The sequence below is a fragment of the Triticum aestivum genome, chromosome 3B (genome assembly GCF_018294505.1).
Source record: "Triticum aestivum cultivar Chinese Spring chromosome 3B, IWGSC CS RefSeq v2.1, whole genome shotgun sequence".
Taxonomy (NCBI): Eukaryota; Viridiplantae; Streptophyta; class Magnoliopsida; order Poales; family Poaceae; genus Triticum; species Triticum aestivum.
Genome location: NC_057801.1, coordinates 419752313 through 419776204, shown reverse-complemented (window position 1 = coordinate 419776204; position 23892 = coordinate 419752313). Strand labels below are relative to the sequence as shown.

The 23892-nt window shown below is 44.1% G+C and overlaps 1 protein-coding gene across 1 annotated transcript; it reads left to right on the top strand.

The window, feature by feature from the left end:
* Positions 1-2210: 2210 nt before the first annotated feature.
* Positions 2211-6992, top strand: LOC123070150 (polypyrimidine tract-binding protein homolog 1). Its single transcript, XM_044493174.1, has 10 exons — positions 2211-2678; positions 3107-3316; positions 4826-4888; positions 5050-5123; positions 5199-5294; positions 5491-5548; positions 5618-5713; positions 5788-5869; positions 5952-6064; positions 6225-6992. The coding sequence occupies exons 1-10, from the start codon at positions 2496-2498 to the stop codon at positions 6825-6827; spliced, it is 1578 nt and encodes a 525-aa protein (XP_044349109.1). The 5' UTR covers positions 2211-2495; the 3' UTR covers positions 6828-6992.
* The last annotated feature ends 16900 nt before the right edge of the window (positions 6993-23892 follow it).

Below are 23892 nucleotides of genomic sequence, written 5' to 3'. Positions count from 1 at the left end.
TAGTATTTTCATTTAAACTGGAAGTTTATGTGAAGAAGGAGCTGTGTTGAAATGTATGAGTTTGTTTTTCTATTTTTTTTGGAAGAATGAGACTACCATTAACAGTATCAAGTTTGTAGCTGCTCATCGTCTCATCCATAAAAAAAGGTTGTAGCTGCTCACGTAATATTCACACATCGTCGGTGGCATGTCAGTGGCAGGCGGAAGGAAGCTTCTGTTTGACAAATCTCATTTTTCTAGCAACCACAAGAAATCAGTGAAGCAGTAGGAAGTAGGAACACAGTCCAGAAGATTATCTGATGACATGATATGCTACCAGGTGCCTTTTAGTGCGTAACAAATGTAACTTCTTCTCCAACAAAAATAATAATGAGAGGCAAAAAAAAGAAGCATCTTGAGTACCATCTGCAGATACATATTTTGTTCCATTAGAAAATACAACTATATTTTATTACATTTAGGTCATGTTATATCGTGCATGTGTGTTACAGGTGTTTCTCTCTACTTTGTGCTCCAGATTTGTTTTCCCTGCAATATGGCAGATTAATGTATATTCTTCTGAAGTCATAGTACATTGTTTAATCTGGGGTTTACTCCGGTGTCAAGTGTACTATATTGCTAGATTTAACTTTAATCTACGCGAGTTGCTCTGTAGCTATTTCAGCATAAATGGTTCATCATACTAGGATTTAATTAGTGATCTAACTTCTGTTGCTTCTTGGTGAATATGAAATATATTGCGTTTTCATGGAAGCAGGAGAGGAGTAGTTGTGGAGCGGGTCGTGGGAGAGACGGTTGGTTAGCATGGGCTGGACGGAAAGGTGATGCCTGCGATGGTGACCAAGCCGGCGGGCAGGGCAGGGGCGACTGTGGCCATTGTGGTGTTTTCAAGGGAGAGCGAGGCAACTGCAATCACGAAACTGAAGAACTCGAAACCCGGGGCGAAGTTGGCCAACATGAAAGCTGACAAACCTAAATGCCGGTGATAGGTTGTTCGCCGCTGTCATGCCGTCTTTGAACTTGGTGGAGACGCAGAAGCAGTGGCGGGGCTAGGATCAAGCCACGACCCGGGCAAGCCCCGGGCCAATCACTTGGTACAGTGCTAAACAGTGTAAAATCCACTACAGTAAACGAAGGAGCCAAGCCTCAGGACCCAGGCCGCCGCCCGGGCAGCCTGGGGCTTGTCTCCGCCACTGTGCAGAAGGAGAACGGTGGCGCCGTGAAGACCTTGACGACTGCTGCCATGACCACAACTATGATGATTGTGTTGGTAATAAAGATACCAATTATATACAAATCCCCCAGCTTCGAAAACATTAGATTATCCAACTTATTATTCAAATTCTTGATTCAAGATAAATGGAAATTTCCTATATACAATGAGCTTATTATTTATTTTTTAGAAAAGGAGGATGACCTCCGGCCTCTGCATCTGGGAGATGTATACGGCCACTTTATTGATTATTCTCGAGGACCTTACAAAGTATTACAACAATATGTCTGAATCCACCATCTTGGCATCTGCCGCTACTCCAATCTATACAATGAGCTTATTATTGAAGGTTGCATCGATTATGCTATTATTACTGAAATAAGAGGCTTATGAAATTTTCAATCTTTATGTACCTTATAATAGTGACTGTCAATCTTTATGTACCTTGTAATAGTGACATGTGGATGCGTGAAGTTGAGTGATACTTCCTCTCTAAAGAAATATAAGTGTTTAGATTACTATGATCTAAACACTCTTATATTTCTTTACAGTGAGAATACTAATACTATTTATAAATGAATGATATATATCCAATTATAAGTTCTCGGGTGGCGAGCAATTTGGCTGCTTAAGAAGATAGGAAGATTGCCGAGAAGGAAAAAAAGTGGAAGAGAATTTATATTTGTCGTTGCATGATGAAAACTGGATGTAACCGCTTAACCCGTATTTCTAAATTAGAAGAATAATTTGATCAATGTGTCCATATTTTTATTATTCCGTGGCAACACATGGGTATTCTGCTTTTACCCGTAGCAACGCACGAGCATTGTACTAGTCACGATGTGGTTTAGAAGTGGGTTTCTCTGGCGACGTGTTGTGCGCCGTCGGATAATTGCCTCGAGATTTGCAGCTTCATGGCCCAAGCCCACAATCCACCGAAAGACGACTGCCTGGCGGCCCGAGGCCCCTGGCCCAGCTGCCTCTCTCTCCGTACTCTCTCTTCCCACAGGAGCCCACACGAAACCCTAGGCAGCAGGCGGCTCTGAAGCCTTTCGATTTGACAATCCATCCAACCCGTCTTCCTCCGGTCCGGCCTGTCGCCTCTCCACATCGTCGACGAGAACCGCCGCTCGCCGCTCGCCGCCGTTAAGTTCAGGCTCCTACTTTGACGCGCCTTGGTCGCGAGCGTATCCACTGACAGTTTCCTCCTGAGGGGATCTGTTTATCGCGATCACCTGCCGAGTTAAGATCGGGAGGTAGGAGGAGCTTTTGGGGGGTGGGAATGGCTTCCGGCGGGAACCCGCAGTTCCGGTACACTCAGCCTCCATCGAAGGTGATACACGTGAGGAACCTGCCGTGGGAGTGCACCGACGAGGAGCTGACCGAGCTGGGCAACCTCTTCGGCAAGGTCGTCAACACCAAGTGCAACGTCGGCGCCAACAGGAACCAGGCGTTCATCGAATTCGTGAGTATTAGTTCCAGATCCTTGATTGTATCTTCGTTATAGTTTCGGCCTATATGAGTATTTGGGTTGAGAGTCAGTTTAGTTCCTCAGCCACCCACCCACCCACCCCTTCCCTCTCTCCCGTATCGAGTGTGGGGATATAAGGGGGCGTCCTGTTCGTGTGTTTAGTCAGTGAGTTGTGCCATTCATAAACTGTTAAGGCCTTTAGAGCTGTATAAGACATCTTGCACAGGAAGAAACCTTTAGTTGTTGTCATGTTCTTTACAATTAAACGAGCGCAATCTTGGTGGAAATTGTGTCTGGAGTTTGTCTTAAGGAATTTTGACTGATTATGCGAGGAAAAAGAAATATACAAGTCTAGACTGTAGTTTGGTATGCTCCATAGTAGATACCGAACACTAGTTAAGTTTTACATTCTGTCTTTGCAGGCTGACCAAAATCAGGCAATTGCTATGATATCATACTATGCATCATCAGCGGAGCCAGCACAGGTAAGAGGCAAGAATGTGTACCTTCAGTACTCCAATAGACAGGAGATTGTCAACAGCAAGAATACCGGGGATGCTGCAGGCAATGTTTTGCTAGTGACAATGGAGGGTGTTCTGCCAGATGCTGTCAGCATAGATGTTCTACACTTGGTAAGGAAGTTAAGAGTCCTAGTATGATTTCTGTTGTTTACTTAGTCTGATGTCTGCAGGATTAATTTGATTTGCCAGGACTGCCTTAGTAACTTGTAGCCCATTTTTTACATGGTCCAAATGGATTAGCAGGCTGTTGTCACGGAGTATCATGACTGGCAACCGCATCAGGAACAACTGTGTGTGTTCGTTTCCTCTCCCTTACTCATCGCTGCCCTACCCCCTTCCCTTCCCTCAAACTATATCCTCCGCTAGGATGTTAACATCCACTCCCTCCCTCTCTCCCTCCCATCCTCCTTCTCCCTCCCTTTCCCTTCCTCCCCCTTCATGTTTGTTGACTACGTAATAGTTAGTGACAAAAAGTTGGTTTACATGTTGTCTCAATGAGGATTGCATGAAATACTTTTTGAATTTGATGTTTCCGAGGTACTTGACACTGTGTACAGGAACAAATAAAGATGTGAGGATAGTATTGTTTTCAACTATCTCCAGAAAGCCACCAGGACAAGATGAAGCCGTTACCGTAAAGAAAACACAAGATGAAGATGCCAGAATTGTAGTTCCCTGTTATATCACAATTCAATACAAATAGGCTAGAGGCAACAATTCGTATCTTTTTGCCAGAACCACTAAACATGCATACATTGTTCACGATTTCATGCCCTCAAATAATTTTGGCAAATAGCATCACACAGAAATGATGTCACGGAACAATCCTATAACAGTTATCATGATGGAGACCTTGAACAGTTAGCCTATACTTATACATAACTATAGATCAGTAAAGTTTTAAAAAGTACATCAGCTAATCGGTAAGGCCTCAACATGCAGTGCATCCTTTGTTGAACACTTTGTGCTTGTTTGGCTTTAGCAACTGCTTCTGTCATTCTTTATGCCTTCTAGTCTCAAGTGACTGACATACCTGTACTCAATTCTGTTCAATTGAGCTTTAAATTTTGTATAGAATTGCAATTGTTTTAACAGTTCCTCACTTGCTGATGCGAAGACATGCCTAAAAGTTGTTTTTCAGTGTTGGGACCTTGTTCAGCTGAACTTGTAGTTCCTTTTTTTAGCGGCACTGGAATATCAATGCTTTGTAGATCTGCTGCTTGCTGCCTTCTCTTGGCCATCTGTTATAAACGCTAACAAATGGAAAGTATTGACTCGGTGATAATATAAGCAGAACTTCTATGGTTTTGTATTTTTAGCGGTTTAGAGGACTCCTTTTGAAAAAAAATGATCTGCTAGTAAGACCTCAAAACTTGCCTTCAAACTCTTCCCTGTGAGTGTCATGGTTAGTGAGGAATTTACCTTGTATGCTTCTGTGCTTTTCTTCATGCTTTATTATAATTGAGTCTTTGTGGCACTCTGCATTCAGATATTAGTTGGCCTTTGTAGCTTATTTCCCGACTTAAGCTTGCTTGTCTTTCCATTTTATCTAAATGCATGCAATTGGTTTTACTATATTATTGTACTTGTCATATTGACAACCGAACTTTGTTTACCCAGGTATTTTCTGCTTTTGGATATGTTCACAAGATTGCTACCTTTGAAAAGGCATCTGGTTATCAGGTGACGGTTTTACTTGTACTCATTTAGTAACAGTTCATCATCTGATCATCCCCTCAAATCTTGCATGATGGTTTCTCTTTTTAAGAACAAGCAGCATGATTTCCTTTTCTTTGTCCTGGTAGGTTTTATATGGAATTATGTTTTTTATCCCTGTCTTATAGGCGTTGATACAATTTTCTGATGCTGAGACCGCGTCATCTGCAAAAGCTGCTCTGGATGGCAGATGCATTCCTAGGTATCGTTCTCAGGTTATATTTCTATTGTACTATTTTTCAAGACTGATGGATAACTATCTATGCTTCTGCTGCAGCTACTTGCTTCCAGAACTTGATGGGTCCTGCACTTTAAGAATAAATTATTCAGCACACTCTGTTCTAAATGTCAAGTTTCAGAGTCATAGGAGTAGGTAAGAATTGCTATCTTGCTGCTTCCTGAACGTTCATCACATTCTCCTACCATTTTTTTCTCACTACAAACATGGGCAAAAATAATTGTTTGTCTCATGATATTCTATTACCCTATGACACTAAGCTATTGTTTAACTATTTCCTCTCATTTTGGCGTTGAAAGATCCTCACTTATTGGTTTCTTTTCCTCTTTAGGGATTATACAAACCCATACCTTCCCCTTGCACCTTCTGCTATTGATGGATCTGGAGTGGTAATACTTCTAACCTCCGTGCGTATATGATTTGGTATTTTTCTTATGCTAACGTAGTGGTTGGGTTAGGCCCAGGATGGGAAGAAGGAGGAGGCAGAGAGCAATGTTCTGCTTGCGTCAGTTGAGAATATGCAGTATATTGTTACAATTGATGCTCTTCACGAGGTAATGTATTAAATACCATGAAGTCATCATATGTAAAATACATGGCACCAACCATTTGTTCCTGTAATTGGCAGGTCTTCTCTGCTTTTGGGTTTGTACAGAAGATTGCTATTTTTGAGAAGAACTCTGGCTTCCATGCACTAATCCAGTATCCAGGTAAAAAAAATTGCAAGTACACAAAACTCAAAAAGTTCTTGGCGTGCAGCATGTCTCTCAAACTTTTACGCCTTTGTTGCAGATATTCAAACTGCAGTTAAAGCAAGAGAAGCATTAGAAGGACACAGCATCTATGAAGGCGGATATTGCAAGCTTCACCTCGCGTTTTCACGCCATACCGATCTTAATGTTAGGGTAATGCACCACTCCCTCGTTATGTCCAAATTTGGTATAACAAATGCACCATCGTGCTGAGGAATAAAGATTTCGATGCACCAGGCAAAACTACTTGTGCCTGATATGAACTAGTAATATCAGATGTTAAATCCTTGGTGATGTTTTTATCTTGTTTCAGATCAACAATGAGCGGGGTCGAGATTACACTGGGGCGAACAGTGCTCCTGCTAACCATGAACCTTCCATTCTTGGCCCTCAGCCAATGCTTGCTGCTGGCTCTACTGCGCCACCATACAGCAGTGCTCCTTCCACAGCAGCTGATGTAGTAGCAGCACCAGGGACTACATCTATTCTGGCAACACCAGGAGCACCATCCCTTCCTTCCAGTCAGCCACACCCACAAACTGCTTCAGGTGGACCTCAACAATACGCCAGCCAGGGAGTTCTACAAGGCTATGGAGCCCCAGGGTTCCCGCAAGGCCCAAATCAAGCTCAAATGTCACAGCATTCAGGTCAAGGAAATCAACAGATGCCCAACCATCAAGCGATGTCGTTCCCTGGCCATGGAAGGCAGCAGCTACCTCCAGGTCCTCAAATGATGCAAGGTCCAGGTTATAGAGGCCCGCCGTTTCCACAGGGTCATATGCAATCAATGCCGCAGTTTCCAGTATATGGCAATCAGCAGTTTCCTCCTGGTGCCGGGCCGCAGATGATGGGCTTTCCTGGGCAGGGAGGTCAGTATCCTCCATTTGGTAGGCCGCTTCATCCGTATAACCGTTAGCTAGCTTATGTGTATGTAAGAAACGCATGTGCGAGTGTTGAGTACTTGCCGGTGACCATTTTATTGTGGCTTCTGATTCGTAGTCGTGTGCTCAGGAATTTTGGTGCACATGTGGCAGAAACAAGTCGGCATACATAATTATTCTGTAGTGAAACGCTTTGGCTATGGGTTGTATCATTTCATTCTTATTATTGGAGAAAATGGTGTTGGCTGCAAACTATACTATTCGTTTCTGCGGCCTTTTAACCTAACCTGGCGAGGGAGGAGCCTTTGGTTGGGCGGTGCCAGGGAATGAAACAGCATATTCGTGGTTAAAACGTCACAGCAGCGTGGCGATTAAGAGTTCAGGAGTAGTTTAGAGTAACTCTAGCACAATAGCCTCTGTATGGTTTTATAGGGGTCTCTAAAAGTTCTACTCCCTCTAATCCATATTAATTTTCCCCGATTTAATACAACAAAGTTGTATTAAATCGGTGACAATTAATATGGATCGAAGGGAGTATTAATTTTTTTGGATACTCCCAGATTAGAAACTATCAGTCATTTTCCTTTTCTTTTCCTTTCTTTCTACTCTTCCTGTCCATCTTGGGAGGCGGTGCGGCAGGATGCCATGGGAGCGAGATAAGGCTGATTGTAATGGGAGTATCATAGGTAGTATCATGCATGCCAACTAGACAACTTTAATGAGGTGGCATAGAATTAAATGAAATAAGAGAGGATTGAGTATCATATCATGATACCGTATCATAATAAATGCTACACTAGTATGTGTTATGCATGGCAATAAATAAAGTCATCTATGATACTACTATATGATACTATGCATTAGGGAGGTAGTATCATATACTAGTATCATATACATGATACTAACTTATGATACTACCCATTACAACCAGCCTAAGGACACGACAGATGGTCCGTTCAAGGCGGTGGCCTCCTCAGCAAGTCGGAAATATTGGAAGGAGGCCCACATCGAGTATTGTGGTAACAATGAGGGCGGGAAAGCGGCATTAAAAGAATGGTTGTGTATGTCAGCAGCAACACGGCGAAAACAGCGAGAGTTAAATGTGGAACTTTTCAAATTTTTTTTTTTCATAAGTTCAGGCAAGAGGGCAACTGGCGGATACCGGCACCAAAAGATCCAAGTGCCCTCTTATACCCTCTTCTCTAAAGCGTTGTTTCGATAGAGAGGATATACACAGAATGCAATCTTTATAAACTAGGAAAATGGTTTAACCGTATCAAATCTTCTTTGGCCACTCTAATTAACCCATGGATTTCGGAAACTTGGTTTTTAGAAACCCAAGATTTCAAGTTTGTCGAAATAAATCGATAAACAGAAGAAAATAATATACATCGTACATTGATATGCTCCTACACTCCGCACATAGCTAATCGGCGATATCACCTCTGCGGCTTTACCTCCGACAAGTTTGTTGTACCTCTCCATGCGAGTATGCACACTTAGATTCCTTATCCTAGAAGGAGTATATGTAGATTGGGTACACTGCTCCCGTCAGCTCTACTGCTTTTATTAACCGCTACGCTCTTCCATGTCACTATTGGTAGATATTCTCAATTGGAGATGGGAGACGGCAATAAGCAATTACGCGGGATTTCTTGTTTTGCGAAGGACAACTCATACTGCAAGTGATAATGCAACCGTCCTTCTCGACCACAGTTGTGTTTTTTGTGCTTCAAAACAACAATGACGTGAAGGAGGACGCGTTCTCCCCGGAGCTTGTGAACACACGCGGACGCCTCTGCAGTACCTCAGTCGTGGCGGCGGCAACACGTTGTCCCGCACAATGATGGCAGCCGAGAAGGCGGCATCCAAGGCCGCGTTGCGGGACCGATGCAACGAATGTCGGCCGAGTTCGTGGCGTCGGACTGGGTGCTCGTCTACCCTGACCTTGCATTGGCCTAGGCCAAGGAGGACCGGTCTAGGATCATCAGGCAGACGTCCACCTGTTGAGGAACGTAGCATGCAATTTCAAAAAAATTCTTACGTTCACGCAAGATCTATCTAGGAGATGCATAGCAACGAGAGAGGGAGAGTGTGTCCATGTACCCTCGTAGACCTAAAGCGGAAGCGTTAGATTAACGCGGTTGATGTAGTCGAACGTCTTCATGATCCAATCGATCCAAGTACCAAACGTACGGCACCTCCGTGTTCAGCACACGTTCAGCTCGATGACGTCCCTTGAACTCTTGATCCGGTAGAGGGTCGAGGGAGAGTTCCGTCAGCACGACGACATTGGTGATGTGATCCGCGCAGAGCTTCGCCTAAGCACTACGACGCTATGACCGAAGGAGTAACTGTGAAGGGGGGCACCGCACGCGGCTAAGAGAACAATTGATGTGCCTTTGGGATGCCCCCTGCCCATGTATATAAAGGAGGGGGGGAGAGACCGACGCCTAAGAGGGGCGCGCCATGGGGGGAGTCCTACTTGGACTCCTAGTCCAAGTAGGATTCAACCCCCCCCCCTTTTCCTTTCTCCACCGGAGGGAATAGGAAGGAGAGGGAAAGCGAAGGGGGGTGTCGCCCCCTCCTCCTTGTCCTATTCGGACTCCCTAGGAGGGGGGCGCGCGGCCACCCCCTGCGGGCTTCCCTCTCTCTCCCTTAGGCCCATGTTGGCCCAAAACTTCCCCGGGGGCTTTCGGTAACCCCTCAATATTTCAGAAAAATACCCGAATCACTCGGAACCATTCCGATGTACGAATATAACCTTCCAATATATGAATCTTTACCTCTCGACCATTTTGAGACTCCTCGTCATGTCTATGATCTCATCTGGGACTCCGAACAAACTTCGATCACCAAAACACATAACTCATAATACAAATTGTCATCGAACGTTAAGCATGCGAACCCTATGGGTTCGAAAACTATGTAGACATGATCGAGACACATCTCTGATCAATAACCAATAGCGGAACCTGAATGCTCATATTGGCTCCTACATATTCTACGAAGATCTTAATCGGTCAAACCGCACCACAACATATGTTGTTCCCTTTGTCATCGGTATGTTACTTGCCCGAGATTTGATCGTGGTATCTTCATACCTAGTTCAATCTCGTTACCGGCAAGTCTCTTTACTCGTTCTGTAATGCATCATCCCGCTAACTCATTAGTCACATTGCTTGCAAGGCTTATAGTGATGAGTATTACCGAGAGGCCCAGAGATACCTCTCCGATACACGGAGTGACAAATCATAATCTCGATATATGCCAACCCAACAAACACCTTCGGAGACACCTGTAGAGCATCTTTATAATCACTCAGTTATGTTATGACGTTTGATAACACACAAGGTGTTCCTCTGGTATTTGGGAGTTGCATAATCTCATAGTCAGAGGAACATGTATAAGTCATGAAGAAAGCAATAGCAATAAAACTTAACGATCATTATGCTAAGCTAACGGATGTGTCTTGTCCATCACATCATTCTCTAATGATGTGATCCCATTCATCAAATGACGACACATGTCTATAGTCAGAAAACATAACCATCTTTGATTAACGAGCTAGTCAAGTAGAGGCATACTAGGGACACTTTGTTTTGTCTATGTATTCACACATGTACTAAGTTTCCGGTTAATACAATTCTAGCATGAATAATAAACATTTATCATGATATAAGGAAATATAAATAATAAATTTACTATTGCCTCTAGGGCATATTTCCTTTAGTCTCCCACTTGCACTAGAGTCAATAATCTAGATTACATAGTAATGATTCTAACACCCATGGAGTCTTGATGCTGATCATGTTTTGCTCGTGGAAGAGGCTTAGTCAACTGGTCTGTAACATTCAGATCCGTATGTATCTTACAAATCTCTATGTCTCCCTCCTTGACTTGATCGCGGATGGAATTGAAGCGTCTCTTGATGTGTTTGGTTCTCTTGTGAAATCTGGATTCCTTTGCCAAGGCAATTGCTCTAGTATTGTCACAAAAGATTTTCATTGGACCCGATGCACTAGGTATTGCACCTAGATCGGATATGAACTCCTTCATCCAGACTCCTTCATTTGCTGCTTCTGAAGCAGCTATGTACACCGCTTCACACGTAGATCCTACCACGACGCTCTGCTTGGAACTGCACCAACTGACAACTCCACCATTCAATATAAATATGTATCTGGTTTGCGACTTAGAGTCATCCGGATCAGTGTCAAAGCTTGCATCAACGTAACCATTTACGACAAGTTGTTTGTCACCTCCATAAACGAGAAACATATCCTTAGTCCTTTTCAGGTATTTCAGGATGTTCTTAAACGTTGTCCAGTGATCCACTCATGGATTACTCTGGTACTTCCCTACTAAACTCATAACAAGGCACACATCAGGTCTGGTACACAGCATTGCATACATGATAGAACCTATGGCTGAGACATAGGGAATGACTTTCATTTTCTTTCTATCTTCTGCAGTGGTCGGGCATTGAGTCTGACTCAACTTCACACCTTGTAACACAGGTAAGAACCCTTTCTTTGACTGATCCATTTTGAACTTCTTCAAAACGTTATCAAGGTATGTGCTTTGTGAAAGTCCAATTAAGCGTCTTGATCTATCCTTATAGATCTCGATGCCCAATATATAAGCAGCTTCGCCGAGGTCTTTCATTGAAAAATTCTTATTCAAGTATCCTTTTATGCTATCCAGAAATTCTCTATTATTTCCAATCAACAATATGTCATCCACATATAATATTAGAAATGCTACAGAGCTCCCATTCACTTTCTTGTAAATACAGGCTTCTCCAAAAGTCTGTACAAAACCATATGCTTTGATCACATTATCAAAGCGTATATTCCAACTCCGAGAAGCTTGCACCAGTCCATAAATGGATCGCTGGAGCTTGCACACTTTGTTAGCACCTTTCGGATTGAAAAACCTTCTGGTTGCATCATATACAACTCTTCTTTAAGAAATCCATTAAGAAATGCAATTTTGACATCCATTTGCCAAATTTCATAATCATAAAACGCGGCAATTGCTAACATGATTCGGACAGACTTAAGCATCGCTATGGGTGAGAAGGTCTCATCGTAGTCAACTCCTTGAACTTGTTGAAAACCTTTCGCAACAAGTCGAGCTTTGTAGACAGTAACATTACCGTCAGTGTCAGTCTTCTTCTTGAAGATCCATTTATTTTCTATGGCTTGCTGATCATCGGGCAAGTCCACCAAAGTCCACACTTTGTTCTCATACATGGATCCCATCTCAGATTTTATGGCCTCAAGCCATTTCGCGGAATCTGGGCTCATCATCGCTTCCTCATAGTTCGTAGGTTCATCATGGTCTAGTAACATGACTTCCAGAATAGGATTACTGTACCACTCTGGTGCGGACCATACTCTGGTTGACCTACGAGGTTCGGTAGTAACTTGATCTGAAGTTTCATGATCATCATCATTAGCTTCTTCACTAATTGGTGTAGCAATCACTAGAACTGATTTCTGTGATGAATTACTTTCCAATTCAGGAGAAGGTACAATTACCTCATCAAGTTCTACTTTCCTCCCACTCACTTCTTTCGAGAGAAACTACTTCTCTAGAAAGGATCCATTCTTAGCAACGAATATCTTGCCTTCATGTGATAGAAGGTGTACCCAACAGTTTCCTTTGGGTATCCTATGAATACGCATTTCTCCGATTTGGGTTCAAGCTTATCAAGTTGAAGCTTTTTCACATAAGCATCGCAGCCCCAAACTTTAAGAAACGACGGCTTGGGTTTCTTGCCAAACCATAGTTCATATGGCGTCGTCTCAACGGATTTAGATGGTGCCTTATTTAACGTGAATGCAGCTATCTCTAAAGCATAACCCCAAAATGATAGCGGAAAATCAGTAAGAAACATCATAGATTGCACCATATCTAATAAATTACGGTTACGACATTTGGACACACCATTACGCTGTGGTGTTCCAGGTAGCGTGAGTTGTGAAACTATTCCACATTGTTTCAAATGAAGACCAAACTCATAACTCAAATATTCGCCTCCGCGATCAAATCATAGAAACTTTATTTTCTTGTTACAATGATTTTCCACTTCACTCTGAAATTCTTTGAACTTTTCAAATGTTTCAAACTTATGTTTCATTAAGTAGATATACCCATATCTGCTCAAATCATCTGCGAAGGTCAGAAAATAATGATACCCGCCACGAGCATCAACACTCATTGGGCCGCATACATCCGTATGTATTATTTCCAATAAGTCAGTGGCTTGCTCCATTGTTCCGGAGAATGGAGTCTTAGTCATCTTGCCCATGAGGTATGGTTTGTAAGCATCAAGTGATTCCAAAAGCCCATTAGCATGGAGTTTCTTCTTGCGCTTTACACCAATATGACCTAAATGGCAGTGCCACAAATAAGTTGCATTATCATTACTAACTTTGCATCTTTTGGCTTCAACATTATGAATATGTGTATCACTACGGTCAAGATTCAACAAAAATAGACCACTCATCATGTTGGAAATATGCCCTAGAGGCAATAATAAAAGCATTATTATTATATTTCCTTGTTCATGATAATTGTCTTTATTCATGCTATAATTGTATTATCCGGAAATCATAATACATGTGTGAATAACAGACACCAACATGTCCCTAGTGAGCCTCTAGATGACTAGCTCGTTGATCAACAGATAGTCATGATTTCTGACTATGGACACTGGATGTCATTGATAACGAGATCACATCATTGGGAGAATGACGTGATGGACGAGACCCAATCCTAAACATAGCACAAGATCGTATAGTTCGTTTGCTAGAGTTTTGCAATGTCAAAGTATCTCTTCCTTCGACCATGAGATCGTATAACTCCTGGATACCGTAGGAGTGCTTTGGGTGTATCAAACGTCACAACGTAACTGGGTGACTATAAAGGTGCACTACAGGTATCTCCGAAAGTATCTATTGTTTTATATGGATCGAGACTGGGATTTGTCACTCCGTATGACGGAGAGGTATCACTGGGCCCACTCGGTAATGCATCATCATAATGAGCTCAGAGTGACCAAGTGTCTGGTCACGGGATCATGCATTACGGTACGAGTAAAGTGACTTGCCGGTAACGAGATTGAACGAGGTATTGGGATGCCGACGATCGAATCTCGGGCAAGTAACATATCGATAGACAAAGGGAATAGCATACGGGGTTGATAGAATCCTCGACATCGTGGTTCATCCGATGAGATCATCGTGGAGCATGTGGGAGCCAACATGGGTATCCAGATCCCGCTGTTGGTTATTGACCGGAGAGTCGTCTCGGTCATGTCTACATGTCTCCCGAACCCGTAGGGTCTACACACTTAAGGTTCAGTTACGCTAGGGTTGTAGGGATATGTATATGCAGTAACCCGAATGTTGTTCGGAGTCCCGGATGAGATCCCGGACGTCACGAGGAGTTCCGGAATGGTCCGGAGGTAAAGATTTATATATGGGAAGTCCTGTTTCGGGCATCGGGACAAGTTTCGGGGTTATCGGTATTGTACCGGGACCACCGGAGGGGTCCCGGGGGCCCACTGGGTGGGGCCACCTGTCCCGGGGGGCCACATGGGCTGTAAGGGGGTGCGCCTTGGCCTAATGGGCCAAGGGCACCAGCCCCACTAGGCCCATGCGCCTAGGGTTTCCAAGGGGGAGGAGTCCTACTAGTGGAAGGCACCTCCTAGGTGCCTTGGGGGGGAGGGAAACCTCACCTTGGCCGCCGGCCATAGGAGATTGGATCTCCTAGGCTGCGCACCACCCCCCCTTGGCACCCCTATATATAGTGGGGGAGAGGAGGGACTTCATACCTTGAGTCCTTGGCCTTTGGTTGCCTCCTTCTCCCTCCCCAACACCTCCTCAACCTCCTTAGTGCTTAGCGAAGCTCTGCCGGAGTACTGCAGCTCCATCAACACCACGCCGTCGTGCTACTGCTGGTGCCATCTCCCTCAACCTCTCCTCCCTCCCTTGCTGGATCAAGAAGGAGGAGACGTGGCTGTTCCGTACGTGTGTTGAACGCGGAGGTGCCGTCCGTTCGGTGCTAGGATCTCCGGTGATTCGAATCACGTCGTGTTCGACTACATCATCCCCGTTCTTTGAACGCTTCCGCTCGCGATCTACAAAGGTATGTAGATGCATCCAATGACTCGTTGCTAGATGAACTCCTAGATGATCTTGGTGAAACGAGTAGGAAAATTTTTGTTTTCTGCAACGTTCCCCAACAGTGGCATCATGAGCTAGGTCTATGCGTAGTTCTTCTTGCGCGAGTAGAACACAATTTGTTGTGGGCGTAGATTTGTCAACTTTCTTGCCGTTACTAGTCCTTTCTTGCTTCAGCGGTATTGTGGGATGAAGCGGCCCGGACCAACCTTACACGTACGCTTACGTGAGACCAGTTCCACCGACTAACATGCACTAGTTGCATAAGGTGGCTGGCGGGTGTCTGTCTCTCCTACTTTAGTTGGAGCGGAATCGATGAACAGGGTCCTTATGAAGGGTAAATAGAAGTTGACAAATCACGTTGTGGCTTTAACGTAGGTAAGAAAACGTTCTTGCTAGAACCCTAATTCAGCCACGTAAAACTTGCAACAACAATTAGAGGACGTCTAACTTGTTTTTGCAGCAAGTGGTTTGTGATATGATATGGCCAAAGTTGTGATGAATGATGAATGATCTATATGTGATGTATGAGATGTTCATGCTATTGTAATAGGAATCACGACTTGCATGTCGATGAGTATGACAACTGGCAGGAGCCATAGGAGTTGTCTTTATTCTTTTATATGACCTGCGTGTCATCAAGAAACGCCATGTAATTACTTTACTTTATTGCTAAACGCGTTAGCAGTAGTAGAAGTAATAGTTGGCGAGCAATTTCATGGAGAAACGATGATGGAGATCATGATGATGGAGATCATGGTGTCAAGCCGGTGACAAGATGATCATGGAGCCCCAAGATGGAGATCAAAGGAGCTATGTGATATTGGCCATATCATGTCACGTTTATTATTTGATTGCATGTGATGTTTATCATGTTTTGCATCTTGTTTACTTAGAACGACGGTAGTAAATAAGATGATCCCTCACAATAAATTCAAGAAGTGTTCCCCCTAACTGTGCACCGTTGCGACAGTTCGCTGTTTCAAAACACCACGTGATGATCGGGTGTTTTATTCAGACGTTCACATACAACGGGTGTAAGACAGATTTACACATGCAAACACTTAGGTTGACTTGACGAGCCTAGCATGTACAGACATGGCCTCGGAACACAGAAGACCGAAAGGTCGAGCATGAGTCGTATAGAAGATACGATCAACATGAAGATGTTCACCGATGTTGACTAGTCCGTCTCACGTGATGATCGGACACGGACTAGTTTAACTCGGATCATGTAATACTTAGATGACTAAAGGGATGTCTAATCTAAGTGGGAGTTCACTAATAATTTGATTAGTTGAACTTAATTATCATGAACTTAGTCTAAAATCTTTGCAATATGTCTTGTAGATCAAATGGCCAACGTAGTCCTCAACTTCAACGCGTTCCTAGAGAAAACTAAGCTGAAAGACGATGGCAGCAACTATACGACTGGGTCCGGAACCTGAGGATCATCCTCATAGCTGCCAAGAAAGATTATGTCCTACAAGCACCGCTTGGTGACGCACCCGTTCTCCCTGCAGAACAAGATGTTATGAACGCTTGGCAGGCACGTTTCGATGACTACTCCCTCGTTCAGTGCGGCATGCTTTACAGCCTAGAGCCGGGGCTCCAAAAACGTTTTGAGAGACATGGAGCATATGAGATGTTCGAAGAGCTGAAAATGGTTTTCCAAGCTCATGCCCGGGTCGAGAGATATGAAGTCTCCGACAAATTCTTCAGCTGTAAGATGGAGGAAAACAGTTCTGTCAGTGAGCACATACTCACTATGTCTGGGTTGCATAACCGCTTGACTCAGCTGGGAGTTAATCTCCCGGATGATGCGGTCATTGACAGAATCCTCCAGTCGCTTCCACCAAGCTACAAGAGCTTTGTGATGAACTTCAATATGCAGGGGATGGAAAAGACCATTCCTGAAGTATTTGCTATGCTGAAATCAGCAGAGGTAGAAGTCAGAAAGGAACATCAAGTGTTGATGGTCAATAAAACCACTAAGTTCAAGAAAGGCAAGGGTAAAAAGAACTTCAAGAAGGACGGCAAGGAGGTTGCCGCGCCTGGCAAGCAAGCTGCTGGGAAGAAGCCAAAGAATGGACCCAAGCCCGAGACTGAGTGTTTTTATTGCAAGGGAAGCGGTCACTGGAAGCGGAACTGCCCTAAGTACTTAGCGGATAAGAAGGCCGGCAAAACAAAAGGTATATGTGATATACATGTAATTGATGTGTACCTTACTAGTGCCCGTAGTAGCTCCTGGGTATTTGATACCGGTGCAGTTGCTCACATTTGTAACTCAAAGCAGGGGCTGCAGAATAAGCGGAAACTAGCAAAGGACGAGGTGACGATGCGCGTCGGGAATGGTTCTAAGGTCAATGTGATCGCCGTCGGCACGCTACCTCTGCATCTCCCTTCGGGATTAGTTTTAAACCTTAATAATTGTTATTTAGTGCCAGCTTTGAGCATGAACATTGTATCGGGATCTCGTTTAATTCGAGATGGCTACTCTTTTAAATCTGAGAATAATGGTTGTTCCATTTTTATGAGAGATATGTTTTATGGTCATGCTCCTATGGTGAATGGTTTATTCCTTGTGAATCTCGAACGTGATGCTACACATATTCATAATGTGAGTACCAAAAGAAGTAAGGTTGATAATGATAGTCCCACATACTTGTGGCACTGCCGCCTTGGTCACATAGGTGTCAAACGCATGAAGAAGCTCCATGCTGATGGACTTTTAGAGTCTCTTGATTATGAATCATTTGACACGTGCGAACCATGCCTTATGGGTAAAATGACCAAGACTCCGTTCTCAGGAACAATGGAGCGAGCAACCGACTTATTGGAAATCATACATACTGATGTGTGCGGTCCGATGAGTGTTGAGGCTCGCGGTGGCTATCGTTATGTTCTCACCCTCACTGATGATTTAAGTAGGTATGGGTATATCTACTTAATGAAACACAAGTCTGAAACCTTTGAAAAGTTCAAGGAATTTCAGAGTGAGGTTGAAAATCAACGTGACAGAAAAATCAAGTTTCTACGATCAGATCGTGGAGGAGAATACTTGAGTCACGAGTTTGGGGCACACTTAAGAAAATGTGGAATAGTTTCACAACTCACGCCGCCTGGAACACCTCAGCGTAATGGTGTGTCCGAACGTCGTAATCGCACTCTGTTAGATATGGTGCGATCTATGATGTCTCTTACCGATTTACCGCTTTCCTTTTGGGGCTATGCTTTAGAGACTGCCGCATTCACTTTAAATAGGGCTCCATCGAAATCCGTTGAGACGACACCGTATGAATTATGGTTTGGGAAGAAACCTAAGCTGTCGTTTCTAAAAGTTTGGGGATGCGATGCTTATGTCAAGAAACTTCAACCTGAAAAGCTCGAACCCAAATCGGAAAAATGCGTCTTCATAGGATACCCAAAAGAAACTGTTGGGTACACCTTCTACCACAGATCCGAAGGCAAGATCTTTGTTGCCAAGAATGGGTCCTTTCTGGAGAAAGAGTTTCTCTCGAAAGAAGTAAGTGGGAGGAAAGTAGAGCTTGATGAAGTATTACCTCTTGAACTGGAAAATGGCGCAACTCAAGAAAATGTTCCTGAGGTGCCAGCACCGACTAGAGAGGAAGTTAATGATAATGATCAAGATACTTCTGATCAAGCTCCTACTGAAATTCGAAGGTCCACGAGGACACGTTCCGCACCAGAATGGTACGGCAACCCTGTCTTGGAAATCATGTTGTTAGACAACGGTGAACCTTCGAACTATGAAGAAGCGATGGCGGGTCCGGATTCCGACAAATGGCTAGAAGCCATGAAATCCGAGATAGGATCCATGTATGAAAACAAAGTATGGACTTTGACTGACTTGCCCGTAGAACGGCGAGCCATAGAAAATAAATGGATCTTTAAGAAGAAGACAGACGCGGATGGTAATGTGACCATCTATAAAGCTCGGCTTGTCGCTAAGGGTTATCGACAAGTTCAGGGGGTTGACTACGATGAGACTTTCTCACCGGTAGCGAAGCTGAAGTCCGTCCGAATCATGTTAGCAATTGCCGCATTTTATGATTATGAAATTTGGCAAATGGACGTCAAAACGGCATTCCTTAATGGTTTCCTTAAGGAAGAATTGTATATGATGCAGCCGGAAGGTTTTGTCGATCCTAAAAATGCTGACAAGGTGTGCAAGCTCCAACGCTCGATTTATGGGTTGGTGCAAGCATCTCGGAGTTGGAACATTCGCTTTGATGAGATGATCAAAGCGTTTGGGTTTACACAGACTTATGGAGAAGCCTGCGTTTACAAGAAAGTGAGTGGGAGCTCTGTAGCATTTCTCATATTATATGTAGATGACATACTTTTGATGGGAAATGATATAGAACTCTTGGACAGCATCAAGGCCTACTTGAATAAAAGTTTTTCAATGAAGGACCTTGGAGAAGCTGCTTATATATTAGGCATCAAAATCTATAGAAATAGATCAAGACGCCTCATAGGTCTTTCACAAAGCACATATCTTGATAATATTTTGAAGAAGTTCAAAATGGATCAGTCCAAGAAAGGGTTCTTGCCTGTTTTGCAAGGTGTGAAATTGAGCTCAGCTCAATGTCCGACCACGGCAGCAGAGATAGAAGAGATGAGTGTCATCCCCTATGCCTCAGCCATAGGTTCTATTATGTATGCCATGCTGTGTACCAGACCTGATGTAAACCTTGCCGTAAGTTTGGTAGGAAGGTACCAAAGTAATCCCGGCAAGGAACACTGGACAGCGGTCAAGAATATCCTGAAGTACCTGAAAAGGACTAAGGAAATGTTTCTCGTTTATGGAGGTGACGAAGAGCTCATCGTAAAGGGTTACGTTGACGCTAGCTTCGACACAGATCTGGATGACTCTAAGTCACAAACCGGATACGTGTATATTTTGAATGGTGGGGCAGTAAGCTGGTGCAGTTGCAAGCAAAGCGTCGTGGCGGGATCTACATGTGAAGCGGAGTACATGGCAGCCTCGGAGGCAGCACATGAAGCAATATGGGTGAAGGAGTTCATCACCGACCTAGGAGTCATACCCAATGCGTCGGGGCCGATCAAGCTCTTCTGTGACAACACTGGAGCTATTGCACTTGCCAAGGAGCCCAGGTTTCACAAGAAGACAAGGCACATCAAGCGTCGCTTCAACTCCATTCGTGAAAATGTTCAAGATGGAGACATAGAGATTTGTAAAGTACATACGGACCTGAATGTAGCAGATCCGTTGACTAAACCTCTCCCTAGAGCAAAACATGATCAACACCAGAATTCCATGGGTGTTCGATTCATCACAATGTAACTAGATTATTGACTCTAGTGCAAGTGGGAGACTGTTGGAAATATGCCCTAGAGGCAATAATAAAAGCATTATTATTATATTTCCTTGTTCATGATAATTGTCTTTATTCATGCTATAATTGTATTATCCGGAAATCATAATACATGTGTGAATAACAGACACCAACATGTCCCTAGTGAGCCTCTAGATGACTAGCTCGTTGATCAACAGATAGTCATGATTTCTGACTATGGACACTGGATGTCATTGATAACGAGATCACATCATTGGGAGAATGACGTGATGGACGAGACCCAATCCTAAACATAGCACAAGATCGTATAGTTCGTTTGCTAGAGTTTTGCAATGTCAAAGTATCTCTTCCTTCGACCATGAGATCGTATAACTCCTGGATACCGTAGGAGTGCTTTGGGTGTATCAAACGTCACAACGTAACTGGGTGACTATAAAGGTGCACTACAGGTATCTCCGAAAGTATCTATTGTTTTATATGGATCGAGACTGGGATTTGTCACTCCGTATGACGGAGAGGTATCACTGGGCCCACTCGGTAATGCATCATCATAATGAGCTCAGAGTGACCAAGTGTCTGGTCACGGGATCATGCATTACGGTACGAGTAAAGTGACTTGCCGGTAACGAGATTGAACGAGGTATTGGGATGCCGACGATCGAATCTCGGGCAAGTAACATATCGATAGACAAAGGGAATAGCATACGGGGTTGATAGAATCCTCGACATCGTGGTTCATCCGATGAGATCATCGTGGAGCATGTGGGAGCCAAAATGGGTATCTAGATCCCGCTGTTGGTTATTGACCGGAGAGTCGTCTCGGTCATGTCTACATGTCTCCCGAACCCGTAGGGTCTACACACTTAAGGTTCAGTTACGCTAGGGTTGTAGGGATATGTATATGCAGTAACCCGAATGTTGTTCGGAGTCCCGGATGAGATCCCGGACGTCACGAGGAGTTCCGGAATGGTCCGGAGGTAAAGATTTATATATGGGAAGTCCTGTTTCGGGCATCGGGACAAGTTTCGGGGTTATCGGTATTGTACCGGGACCACCGGAGGGGTCCCGGGGGCCCACTGGGTGGGGCCACCTGTCCCGGGGGGCCACATGGGCTGTAAGGGGGTGCGCCTTGGCCTAATGGGCCAAGGGCACCAGCCCCACTAGGCCCATGCGCCTAGGGTTTCCAAGGGGGAGGAGTCCTACTAGTGGAAGGCACCTCCTAGGTGCCTTGGGGGGGAGGGAAACCTCCCCTTGGCCGCCGGCCATAGGAGATTGGATCTCCTAGGCTGCGCACCACCCCCCCTTGGCACCCCTATATATAGTGGGGGAGAGGAGGGACTTCATACCTTGAGTCCTTGGCCTTTGGTTGCCTCCTTCTCCCTCCCCAACACCTCCTCAACCTCCTTAGTGCTTAGCGAAGCTCTGCCGGAGTACTGCAGCTCCATCAACACCACGCCGTCGTGCTGCTGCTGGTGCCATCTCCCTCAACCTCTCCTCCCTCCCTTGCTGGATCAAGAAGGAGGAGACGTGGCTGTTCCGTACGTGTGTTGAACGCGGAGGTGCCGTCCGTTCGGTGCTAGGATCTCCGGTGATTCGAATCACGTCGTGTTCGACTACATCATCCCCGTTCTTTGAACGCTTCCGCTCGCGATCTACAAAGGTATGTAGATGCATCCAATGACTCGTTGCTAGATGAACTCCTAGATGATCTTGGTGAAACGAGTAGGAAAATTTTTGTTTTCTGCAACGTTCCCCAACACATCAAGGGTGCATGACCATAAAAGATATTACTCATATAAATAGAACAACCATTATTCTCTGATTTAAATGAATAATCATCTCGCATCAAACAAGATTCGGATATAATGTTCATGCTCAACGCTGGCACCAAATAACAATTATTCAGGTCTAAAACTAATCCTGAAGGTAGATGTAGAGGTAGCATGCTGACGGCGATCACATCAACCTTGGAACCATTTCTGACGCGCATCGTCACCTCGTCCTTAGACATTCTTCGTTTAATACGTAGCCCCTGTTTCGAGTTGGAAATATGAGCAATAGAACCAGTATCAAATACCCAGGCGCTACTACGAGCATTAGTAAGGTACATATCAATAACATGTATATCAAATATACCTTTCACTTTGCCATCCTTCTTATCCGCCAAATACTTGGAGCAGTTTCGCTTCCAGTGACCAGTCCCTTTGCAGTAGAAGCACTCAGTTTCAGGCTTAGGTCCAGACTTGGGTTTCCTCCCGGGAGTAGCAACTTGCTTGCTATTCTTCTTGAAGTTCCCCTTCTTTCCTTTGCCCTTTTTCTTAAAACTAGTGGTCTTATTAACCATCAACACTTGATGCTCCTTCTTGATTTCTACCTCCGCAGCCTTTAGCATTGCGAAGAGCTCGGGAATTGTCTTTTCCATCCCTTGCATATTATAGTTCATCACAAAGATTTTATAGCTTCGTGACAGTGATTGAAGAACTCTGTCAATGACACTATCATCAATAAGATTAACTCCCAGCTGAGTCAAGTGGTTATGGTACCCAGACATTCTGAGTATGTGTTCACTGACGGAACTATTCTCCTCCATCTTGTAGCTATAGAACTTGTTGGAGACTTCATATCTCTCAACTCGGGCATTTTCTTGAAACATTAACTTCAACTCTTGGAACATCTCATATGCTCCATGACGTTCAAAACGTCTTTGAAATCCTGATTCTAAGCCGTAAAGCATGGCACACTAAACTATCGAGTAGTCATCAACACGTGACTGCCAGGCATTCACAATGTCTGCAGTTGCTGGGGCAGGTGGTACACCTAGCGGTGCTTCAAGGACATAATTCTTCTATGCAGCAATGAGGATAATCCTCAAGTTACGGACCCAGTCCATGTAATTGCTACCATCATCTTTCAACTTAGCTTTCTCTAGGTACGCATTAAAATTCAAGGGAACGGTACCACAGGCCATTGATATACAACAACATAGATATGCAAAAAACTACCGGGACTAAGTTCATGATAAATTAAAGTTCAGTTAATCATATTACTAAAGAACTCCCACTTAGATAGACATCCCTCTAGTTATCTAAATGATCACGTGATCCATATCAACTAAACCATGTTCGGTCATCACGTGAGATGGAGTAGTTTTCAATGGTGAACATCTCTATGTTGATCATATCTACTATATGATTCACATTCGACCTTTCGGTCTCAGTGTTTCGAGGCCATATCTGCACATGTTAGGCTCGTCAAGTTTAACCTGAGTATTCTGCACGTGCAAAACTGGCTTGCACCCATTGTATGTGAACGTAGAGCTTATCACACCCGATCATCACGTGGTGTCTCGGCACGACGAACTGTAGCAACGGTGCATACTCAGGGAGAACACTTATACCTTGAAATTTAGTGAGGGATCATCTTATAATGCTACCACCGTACTAAGAAAAATAAGATGCATAAAAGATAAACATCACATGCAATCAAAATATGTGACATGATATGGCCATTATCATCTTGTGCCTTTGATCATCTCCAAAGCACCATCATGATCTCCATTG

Coding starts and splice junctions, on each gene's coding strand:
- LOC123070150 (XM_044493174.1), top strand. CDS start 2,496: ATGGCTTCCGGCGGGAACCCGCAGTTCCGGTACACTCAGCCTCCATCG. Junction 3,317..4,825: donor GCATAGATGTTCTACACTTG/GTAAGGAAGTTA, acceptor TTGTTTACCCAG/GTATTTTCTGCTTTTGGATA. Junction 5,549..5,617: donor CTATTGATGGATCTGGAGTG/GTAATACTTCTA, acceptor TGGTTGGGTTAG/GCCCAGGATGGGAAGAAGGA.